At 43.9% G+C, this 11511-nt stretch overlaps 1 protein-coding gene across 11 annotated transcripts in view; it reads right to left on the bottom strand.

Moving 5' to 3' along the window:
* LOC306748609 (single-stranded DNA-binding protein 3-like) overlaps window positions 1–9524 on the bottom strand; it is a gene marked incomplete at its 3' end in the record, with an annotated part of 36861 nt that extends 27337 nt beyond the window's left edge. For all 11 annotated transcript variants that reach the window (XM_079231803.1, XM_079231806.1, XM_079231807.1 and 8 more), the window contains exons 1-3: window positions 9401–9524; window positions 3117–3189; window positions 1518–1579 (exon numbers count right to left, since the gene is read on the bottom strand). In XM_079231803.1, coding sequence (XP_079087929.1) covers window positions 1518–1579; window positions 3117–3189; window positions 9401–9456 — 191 coding nt within the window. In that variant the 5' untranslated portion in view covers window positions 9457–9524. The remainder of the gene's footprint in view (window positions 1–1517; window positions 1580–3116; window positions 3190–9400) is intronic.
* Between the last annotated feature and the right edge of the window lie 1987 nt (window positions 9525–11511).

Here is an 11511-nt window from a genome sequence, read left to right as displayed (position 1 = left end):
TGATGGCACCCTGAGAAGGTGGAAAGGTTCTGGGTAGAACCTCCAGAGAGGGTTATGGGTGGAACCATTACACCATAGAAGGGTTATCTGTAGAACCTCTCGCAAAAGTTCTTGGTGGAACCTTTCACAGGTGATAGAAAGTGGAACCCTTTATGTTGGGCTCTAGGGGGAACCCTCTGAATGGTCTCCAGGTGGAGCCTTTATAAAAAAGGGGCCGACAGTAAAACAGATTTCTTTGCCTCACCCTGGTTTCTTGACTGAACTACAGGTGACCGTGACGTCCAGAGACAAGTGAAACTGCTGATCGGTGATTGAGGCGATGACCGCAAGGGTCAAATCTTAGCCCGGGGCAGAGATGACAGGAGGGGGGTGAAGGAGGGAGGAGGCGACACAAAAGAATCTGGAATGCAACGGGTTAATCTGCTAAGAATCCCTCTCCGACGTGAACAAAGGAGAAAAGTGGGAGGTGGGGGCACACAAAGGGTGACGAGTTGGCGGGGAGTATAGAAGGTGGGGAAGAGGGGGGGGGGGTCCATTCCCAACCATCTGGAGCTATTGTTTCAGACGATGAAGGATGGAGACCTGGAGGAGGGGAGAGGGGAAAGAACGGGGAGGGAGGGGGTCACGGTGTGTCTGGTCAACCCCAAGGCTGAGACTCAGAGAGACCGCCCACTTATGGAAGTCACTTTTAAATCATGACGCAAGAAGAGGACGACCAATTAAACCAAAATGTGGTAATTTACAAATACATGATTGTTTATATTAAATATGGATTTAATGTATTCAAAATGTAAATGATGGCTCTTCCATGAGCTTCAGACCATGGACATTCAAATGAAGCTACTGTTTGTGCATATAACTAATGAATAATGTAGGACCCTAGAGACTTTTCAATGAGTGTGTATGTGTGTCCTGGGGGGATGATACACCGCTTAAAGCTACAGTTGATAATAAAAACTTGCATTTGTCATAATTTCTCAAGGTGTCTCTATATTGTGACAGTAGTGCAGGAGACAGATTATTTTTATGAAAACAATTAATAATAAATCGTAATTCCACCGTGCCCGAAGAAAAACAACCAATCAGAGCCGAGGATTCTCACAGCTGCCAAAAAACAAGCTCCGCCCACTGACAGGAGAAAACGTTTGACAGTTCACGGGCTTCTTGAGCAGTGATTGACAGCTGCGTTACGGAACTGCGTTAAGGAACTGCGTAACGGACACGAATCCGATTGGTTGCTTTTCTTCGGGCACTGTGAAAGCTTGCAGTCAGAGGTACCTGTATTCTTTCAGGTACCTGTATTGTATAATACAGGTACAGAGGTACCTGTATTCTTTCACAGATTACATCTCATGTACTACTGTCACAATATAGTGACAGTTTGAGCAAAATATGACAGTTATTTCATTAAAGTTACCAACTGTAGCTTTAAAAATAGTCCATACACCCAAGCACATGACATGCAAAGGCTTACTGTACAAACAAAACAAGAAACCAAAAGAGAAAGTGTCGCTTACCACCACCACGAGTGGAGGAATCCAGGAGGCTCCCCTAATGTAATATTCTTCTCCCATCGAATCTGGAGAAAGAGGAGAGAAGAGTCACTTGCGGCCACTAGAGAGAGGATTACGTCTGCAGGTCCGGGGTTAAGAACATATAATCAGTCAGTCTCAAACTGTTAATGGCCACGGACTTGGAGATAGGCATCTTTTCTGGCTGTGTCGATCTCCATCCTACTGAATTTCTTCCTTCTTTTACCTCTCTCTTCCGTTTTACATGTAAATGTACATGTTTTGGATACAGGGAAGTCATACACTCATTCACCTTCATCCCGTCTGTGAGGAGGAAATGCATGCAAACTACAATGTCCACAAGGAATGTCCAGTGCATGCATGCGTTGTTGTTGGCAGAAAGGGAGCATGAGCTGTATCATCATAGGATTTCCTTTTGAAAAATGTATGCAACACCTTAGTATAGCTGTGTTATAGTGTAGTTTTACTAATGAGTAGGGGTGGGGGGGAAAATCGATATAGTATAGTATCGCGATATTTTGCGTGCCGGATATTTTGCGTGCCGGAAGCTGAGTATCAATCTTTTATTTAATCAATTATAAACTTTTTGGTCCTTGAATAATACAAATCAATTGCTTTTTCAGTCCACTAGATGGTGCTGTGTTGTTTTCCGGTGAGGTCAGGATCAGCGTGATCGGTAGGAAGTTGGTCAAAACAAACATGGAGACATCCGAGAAAGAAATTAGAAATGCGCCGTCCGCATATAAATCAAATGTCTGGACTTCCGGTCGCTTGTAGCGCCGCTGCTCGCACAGCTGTTGCTCGACACACAGGACAACATTCACGAAACAGCGCCGATCAAAGACGTTAAAAAAAAGCATATATCAAACTGTCTACGGGTACTCTAGTAGCGCTGGAAGTGACAGTCGTCCCGGCACAGTTCCTCGCGTGAAATCCACCGAGCTGTGTGCGGCTACGGATAATATTATGAACCCAGACATGCGGGCGTTTGACGTTCTGACGTTTTGGGGATTTCCACAACAAGTATAAAGCAGAAATAGGGATTAATTCCATGGTGAATGGCGGAAATGAAAACTGTTTGCACAGAGATAAGCCCCGCCCCCTCTCTGGCTTGTCCAGCTCGAATAACGCGACTATGCAGACTGTAATGCAAACAGTTCAATTTGTCAGGTGCAACATTTATGACAGTGTTGGTCCGTTTGTCTGCTTGACAATCACATTTTGCTGCAATAAAAAATATTAAAGTGAGATGAACAGACTGAAAACGTTATCTTCTTAGATACAATGTGTTATATATATATATACTCAATATATCGCAATATCGTGATAGTATCGAATCGGGACTCAAGTATTGTGATAAACTCGAATCGTGGGACCTCTGGTGACTCCCACCCCTACTAATGAGGCAAGCTGTTTTACATTCATATGTCATCATAAGTGACATTATTTGTGTTATAAGTGACGTTTTCGATTTCTCTGCTGGAGATTTTTCATCAATTCTTTATCTCTTCTCTTAAACTCTAGATAAGCAATGTTCATAAAAAGGCATAAACGATGATGGTGGTTCATAGACCGGGATCTTACCTCGGACAGGAAGGTCTGTGCGGACTTCTGTGCTCCCACATGTAGCAGGTACTCGTACACGTATAATGCTAACCTGAAACAGAAAGAAAATGTCAGTTAGGTTAATTCTCAAAACTGATCTTATTTGCACTTAATGCTCCCTATTTTGCAACTACGATTAGATTCATTTGGGCGACCTGCTTCATTCACAACCAAAAGCACATCAACGATAGCAATTTCCAACCAAATACATCGCATAAACTATTAGCCCTTGAACTATTGGTGGAGAACTATTCCAGGGGCTGAAAGTAATTCATTCAATTTGTGTTTGCATCTTCACCTCATCTGAAAAACAGTTAATTTTAGGTACAGAACAAGAATAGATTTTAAAAATAAGTGTGGCTTCAGGGTTGTGCTTTGCAACAATAACAACACAAAAGTATTTTTGCTCAATAAATAAGAGTGTAATTTAAATATCAATGAGCGTCCCATCCTGAGTCCTCGTGGTAACACTAGCAACAGCCAATGTTTGCTTGCATGGCTGGCCGGCCGTAAGCAACTGCCACAGAAGAAGAGATTTCTGGTGTGGTAGAAACCATGACCCAAGAGCTAAATCCGGCTCTAAATTTCTCTGGCTGAACTGCAGGCGAATCACCGAAGTACCTTGAAAAGGTTCCCGGGTTTTTGGAAAATGTCTTGGAATTGAAAATGGCCATGTCATCTCAGCAAGCACTTCTGTGGCCTGTATAGTTGTGCCGCTACTGCCCATGTGCATCTTACCAAGCCTATACATCCAAAGACTTCAAATCACAACAGCAGCTTAAAATTATTATTTTTTAAAATCCTGACTGAACACACCAATTACAGCTGCACACGAAAGGGATTCCCACTAATTTCTAAAGCTCTCGTCTTGATTTTTTATTTTAAATCACTATTATAACCGGGCGTATTTGATAACAGTAATCCACCAGGGTCTATTAACAGACACAAGAGCCATGCTGTGGAGTGGGAAACCCCCATTGGCCCAACATTGTACTCCTAACGCCTTCACTTAGCTGTGTTTAATAGGCTGTTAATGGACCATCAATCGACCGGCAGCGTGGATATGACAGCGCTCTGTGTGCCCAGAGCAGACAGTCCATTGACAGGCCAATAAGGTTCTAATGAGACGGACAGTAGCTCAGTGTCAGATTCCCCGTCATTAGCCAATGAACTGATCAATGAAACATGGTTTTGAGATAATAAGGCTGTTGTGCAGTTTGCCTTTTAAACAGTGACGCCTATTTGCGCTTCCAATGCGGTCTTGCCTTGAACTGCTGTTGAATGTTGGGATGGAGGTGATGTCTATTTAAGCACATTTAGTCCAATGTTTGGGGAAGGAGGCTGATAGGATCTCACTATCCCAGTGTTCAAAAGAAATTTTAAAAAGGTTACATTTTATTAGCCGTTCTTAAATTGCCGCTAATGCCACATTTCCACTGCACGGCTTTACTCAACATGACTCACTCTTTATTGGTTTTCCATTTGCTAAATTTGGTGGATGGTATGTAGCACTCTTGAGCTAAACCGATACCAAAAGGTGGAGTTATAGCACTGCCGACCACTGGCCAGAGACAATGGGACATTCCTGCCTGTGCAAACCAACCGGAGCCAAGCGACAGCAATGTCTAATAATCACTCAACCCAGATTTAAAATAATGTCCTCTCACAAAACTAGGCCGATAGATGTTAGTCTATTTGGTTCCTGATGAAAAGACTCAGTGAGTGTAGCTTGATGCCGTCACTAAAGTTTCACACGGCGTTGCCAGAGAGACGAGCTGAGAATCCCACCTACACTGAGGGGGTACTATTCGCAGAGGAAAACAAAATATAGAAAGAAGGAGCTGGTATCAAAAGTGAGTCGAGTTGATCCAAGCAGTGGAAATGAGGCAATTGGTGCTCAGTGACGGGGTGAAATCCTCTTTTGCAAAAACCTCCTTTGAACAGACCGCTTGGGTGCGACAATGAAGAAATTGTTAAGACGACAGGACTCTATACTGGATTGGTAAAAAAAAAAAATTTTTTAGTAATTTTCAAGCAAATAAATGAGGAGAAAAAAGGATGACGGTTAACAAATTTGAGAATTTGCTGTCTTTTCTTGATCAAAAATATAAATTTTCACAATAATGGAAAAAATATTATTTACAAATTGCGGTGTATATGTGGCTAAGCTTGAAATGCAATGGCATTAATCTATTTAGTTAACACTTGAGTATGCATCCCTGAATGAAAACAATCACAAACAAATTACATTTTCAAGGCAAGAACAGTCATTTAGTCACTGTTTCTGCTCAATGCCTCGACTCTCGCTACAGATGCACACAGGAGCCACAAACGACAGTAACGACTGCTGTGTTGTGTTATGGAGATACGATATGTGTCCGACCAGTTCTTACTACTTATAGTATGCAAATGTGTTCAAAATATGCATTGTTAGTATGCAAAAACATAGTTCGTAAAAAAAATAAATAATAATTAATAGGCAAACAGACAACAACTGTAGTACGGCGCCAGTGGTCAGGCGACATCTTTCTAAACGGCATCACAGGAGGCGGGGTGGCAGCTGGCAGATTTACATACTCGCTCCTTGAGAAGTGTGTGATCAAATTTGGTTTTAACAAAGCAAAAATATCTAAAAATCCAAGAGAACAAAGTTATTATTTAAGTGTGAAATGTGATCAGTTCTGCTTTAATGTCAAAGCAATCTGCACTCCACACACTAATGAGTACACAGACACACAGTAAATGGCATTTGCTACATACTATTACAGAGGAGGACAACGTTATTAATTCAGACTACTATGGATAGACTTGTTTACATCCGGCTTGGCGCCACTATACCATGGGTACTAGTTGGGCGTTGAAACAACCATCTTGGACTAAACACTGCTGGTCATTATACAGTACACACCTTCTCAGACTGACAGTGGTTGACTGGGTCTGACCTGGAATCAGAAATATCCTCCTAACTTGCACTGAGCATATTGTTGAATCAAATTGTGTGGTACATTATGGAAAGGAATTTCCTTTCAAGTTATTGACATTTGAATTGTTTGTTTGAATACAAAAATATTAAAAAGTTTAAGGGCAAAAGTTTCAGAGCATCAACATACATATGAACTTTGTTTGTATTTATGTAATTCTATAGTTAATATGGAACCACTGTGCTGACCACAGATTGTAGTGTGACATCAGACTTCTATGAATAGGTCAATCTCAAGTTGACCATGCCTTTAGTAGCCCTGCCTGTATAAAAAGTGATAGTAGTTGCAACGTGCAGTGCAAAGGCTCCGTTTGTGCAGAGCGGGGCCGTCCTGCTCGGGAGGCCATAAATAGCCAAGGGTGTTCCCCCTCTCGCAGATCACCACCAAGATAAGAAGACTTAAATGAGCAGGTAGACGTCCAGATGAACAAACAAACAAGGCAGACGTGGCCTGAAGATGGAGCCTTGTTAATACCAGTACTCAACTCTGAATGCATCTCCCGTATCAACAACATCTAACAGCAGGATCACATCGGCGTGCCTAATTCAACACGGATAGTGGGCCCGATCGGTTGATGGCCAAATGACGCTCTTGAGAGGCGGAAGACTGCACACACACGCGCACGCTCCTGGCAATTTGTAGGTCACAAAGCTCTGCGTGACCGCTGGTGTAGAGTGTAAGTCACTGCCACTTGCAGGTCAGTCTAGTATTGGGCCACACACACCCCATTATTTTACCTCTGCACTTTACGGTTTACTGATCACACTTTAAAAACATATAGATCACCTGCATCCATACAGATTTTGTCAGTTTTTAAATGCGTGGTAAAGCCTTGAGATACAGCGAGAGCTTCAAATATTGATACCGTTTGCATCTCCCTGTTCACTGCAGGTTTACTGCTGTGCTTCACACATGTGCTGCTTTCTATAAGAGTTTGACTAAAAGGGAATAGTCGAGGACTTGGTTTTGTGTCTGGGGATACGAGGATTATACTGCAGGTCGCCCCCAAGAGGCCTTCAATTAAATTTGTATGTGTTGTGTGTGCGTGTGTGCGTTCTTGTGTGTATTGCAAAAGGGTCTGTGTGTGCGTGCACCTGGCCTACTGCATTATTAAAGCTCAGAAGCCAGCTCATAGAAAAAAAGGAGAAGTTTGAGGCGGAGAAGAAGAAGCTGTAGGATAGTGAAGAAAATGAAGAGGAGAAAAATGAGTTTTGACTGTATCATAAGAAGGGTTATGCCCCATTTTTTATAGAGGAAGAAACAGTAAGTGGGAGAGGGGATCAGAGGGTCAATCAAGTCAGCATGGAGAGCAGTGGTCGTTTTTTGACAGCCAGAATGTGAGATTATATTCACAAGACGAGGAAAAACAATGTGAATGGTAGCTCCAGCAACGCTTACTTCCTATGTTTTAAGGTTACATGAACTGGGGAAACTAGCCGGATTCACACTTACTCACTAAATTTCCTTCCACCATAACACAACACACGAGTTAACCTTCTGACCTCCCTCCTTGCCGTCCCCTGTGACGTTCTGAGACGGGAAGTCGGTGCTTGCATGCGCATCCATAAGAGGGAGAAACCTTCCCGATGTACACGGAGCAGCACACCTGACATCCCGTCCTAGGCTCAGGACAAAACTCTCTCTTTAAACATGGATGAGTCTGCCCACCATACCTCCCTATGTCTCCCTCAACTCTGATGCAAAGCTGAGAGCAGCTGCTTCGGTCCGTCTCAATAATTCAACAACACTGAAGCGAGGGACAGGGGACTTTGAAGGAGCAGCGAAAGATGGGGAAGCGAGAGTTGGGATGTGAAACGAAGAAAGACATTAGAAGAGCAACGCCTGAAGAAAGAATAAACCCAGCAACGGGAGCTTCAGGTGTGAGGCGTCTGCTGACTTTTCAATCAAGCGTGCACAAGTCTGACAAACTCTGTCCCCTTTAGTTCCTCCATGCTGACTGGTCCAGCAGCCAGAGGGAGCTTTGCGAGTGTTAAACCCATCAGCTGGGAGGAATAAAGACACATTTTGGGGGAGGATCGAACCCCTTATCTACCTCTATGATTCAGCTGTAATGTAACATGAGCCACCTTTACACGTGAACGGAGCACGGGGCTTTAAACAGACCACATCTAACGAAGTGTAATGAAAGCGTGTGCCGGTCTTGGTTGGCTTTGTTAGCGGGAGGACTCTCAGCCAAGCAGATCACCGTCATCTATTTTCAGAATTGATGCACAGACGTTTGTTGAATTCATATTTTGTTTGTATTGGATCGTTTTTATTAAAACCCTCTTCACATTGATTACGTGTTGGTAAACGCGCGAGCATGCATCTCCCGAGCGGAACAACAGGGATCGAGACGGCGGCGTGCAGACAAAGGGATCGGGAGGGCTACAGCTCCCCGAGCTAACGCCACCGAAGCTTCCTGACTAAACAGCCACCGCGGGAAAAAATAGGTTGCACTTCGAAGTCTCTTCGAGCAGGCGGCGGGGCAACTACAAGCGCTCCATCACCGGCACTCGGTCGCCCGACGCGGGGAGAGGGAGGGGGGTGTAAATCTGTACGGGCCACAAAAGTTATGAGGCGGAGCTCGTAGCGGCGACTCTCCGCTGGCCAAACACACAGCGCGCGCGCGCATGGGATAACATGTAGCGCAGCGTATCGCCGTGGAACTCTACCAGGACGCCGTCAACGTTCTATTTAGTAAAAACAGCTGTATTCTATGCTGACCTGCCGCTCGAGCGGCGCAACAGAAAAGCCAGCCAGCTACGGCGTCACTGCTACATGCATTGTTCCTCGCACTGGGGCGAGATAGAACTAAGGTGGGATCCCCCCCCCACACACACAATTCAGCCCCGAGTGCATGTTTGGGAATAGCCGGAAAAAAACGTGCGAAAAGCGGACACTTCCTCTTCGAGGTGGCGGAACTTTAGTCTGCTAAATAATAATAAAAAAAACTCCACTCTTTTTTTTTCTGCAACGAGAAAAGAAGAGTGGAACTGGCAGGGCAGCTAGCCGCTCGAGCTAACTCAGCAGCCATGCCTTGTGTAGTCGGGAGGATGCGACACGCAAAGCGGCGAACGCACAAAAGAATAAACTTCCACAGCTTCACATTTGAAGCCTGCATGTTGATACATAATAGTCATAAACAAATATGAGCTCGCGGAACATGCGTGCTCCCGCTGAAGTGGCACGAAGCTGCCCTGGCATCAGTTAGCAAGTTCAGCTACCTAGCTCACTCTTCTTGACTGGCTCTGTGTTGTGACAGTGCAATAATGTACTTACTTTTCTCTCGCTTGGCTATCGGAGGGGACCACAGCTCCTTTTCCCTTGCCGTACATATTGGAGGCTGTTCTGATACTTTTATTTTATCCCACTCGACACCTGTCAAAGAAAGCTACCAGGAAAACCTACTATCTCCATAGCTACCCGGTTAGTGTTGTCTCCCTATCTCTCCCTTGCGCTCTCTTTGCTCCGGTTTCCTTTTTTTTTTTTCTACATCCCCAACATTGCCCACAAATCAGGCAGGGTTTCAGCCGAGGGAGGGGTGGGGGGGGGGGGGGGGGGGGGGGGGGAGGAGGAACTTGAAACAGTCCACTAGAGGATCTTTTTTTTTTTCAATCGCTGTTCCTGGATTCAGCTCACGCTCCCCCTGTTGTGAGAGGGTGGGGGCTTCTTAAAGGCACAATGTCTCAATTTTTGTCGACTTCGCTAAAGTTCAAGTTGTCTTCTGGAGGCCTTTTAAGTTTAGGCCTTACATTGCAGTTGTGTTCATGTACACTACAGATTCGCTCCTACTGATTGCTATTAATAATTTAAAACTTGTATTTCACCATGGTTTGTAGCTTTAACCTGTATGCTATTGGTAGGTTTCATATCACACTGGTGGGGCACTAGATTTACTCAAAAGCCCACTCGAGTGAGCACAGAGTCTCCCTGTGTTTACCTGTCGGCCCTCAGACAGCCTACGCACACTCCTGATTGAGGTTATTGAATTACCTGGTTATAAAACTGCAAATAGGAAGCCATAATCCATGCATGTGTGTTTTCCCAAACTGCTGTCCATGGACTACCAGGTCAGTATTTAATAGTTTTACTTTGCATGTTCCCAGAAGAAGATGAAAACGTTTTAGAATCTTAGCAAACACTTAAAGACAAACTGAACAATAAGGACGAAAAAACTTGAAATCCTTTGAAACTCTTGCAAAGGCTCCCCCACCAGTTTTCACAGTTTCTTAGTGGCTCCAAAATGTTCTGTCTTTAGAGCAGTAATCCTCATCTTGACTTTAAAGTGATCTTCCAATTTACCTCGTTTAAATGTTAACATTTCATTCAGATATGGGACGTTTCACCCCAGCAATTCCTTTACAGCATATTTAGGATCTTGTCTCTGCAACGCTCTCAATGTCGTACATTGTACACAGACAAACTGACCATTTGATGAACAGGATGATGACGGAGTAATACAATATGTCTCTGTCATGTCCCTTTAAGAGTGTGTAGAGGGCAGTTGCAGAGTTTGTGTGTGCGTGCGTGTGTATGTGTGTGCGCGCGCCTGTGTGTGTGAGGCAGGGACAGGCGGTGTGTTCTGTTTTCGTGCTACTAGCTGTGGGAAGGGCACAGCTGACTGTCTGTGTGAGTGTGTGCTTGTGCGCACGGCGGTGTGTGTATGTGTGGAGACACAGGCGTGTGTGTGTGTGTGTGTGTGCGCGCTTATGTGCACATGGCGGTGTGTGTATGTGTGGAGACAGGCATGCATTTGTGAGAGAGAGAGAGCGATAGCATTCTTTATGTGTGGTAGTTTTTTTTAAACATGAAAATACAAACATGATAAGCAGATGCGATATAAAAGAATAGAGGAACAATAGTACTGAAAGAGTAGCACTATTGTACAGTATGTAATGTATAGCAATACATATGAAAGACATAACATACATAGAATAATATGGTTTAAGTGGCCTGCGGTTTACAATGCATTGAATTGTACTTAAACATAAATGAAGAGTGAGACAAAGAACAACGCCTTCAAATGTTCTCATCCCTCCGCCATTTTCTTTGTTCCAGTTGAAGCTATTGTATGTGGAAGTACTTGTGGAGTGACACGCTCATAAATACACATAGAATAATCACCAGCAACCAGTCCGGTTGAGCGTCATCATCTTTCTAATCGTCTGATATTTCTCGTTCGTACTACGTCGCCACTAAACCAGCTACATTTGAAAAACGCTGTTTAGCATTTACGTAATGAATGTTTAATGATCTCCCACCACACTGAAATGCCAAAACGATAAAAGAAAATGATTACATGTCCTCTTCTTTGTCCAAATACAATGTAAGAAAACTAAATGTGCGTAGACTAACTAATCCTGACTCATGAGTCATCCTCTTAGCCAAGT

Source organism: Taurulus bubalis (genome assembly GCF_910589615.1).
Source record: "Taurulus bubalis genome assembly, chromosome: 1".
Taxonomy (NCBI): Eukaryota; Metazoa; Chordata; class Actinopteri; order Perciformes; family Cottidae; genus Taurulus; species Taurulus bubalis.
The sequence above is the reverse complement of the archived record's forward strand: the minus strand, read 5'-3'. Positions and strand labels throughout refer to the sequence as shown.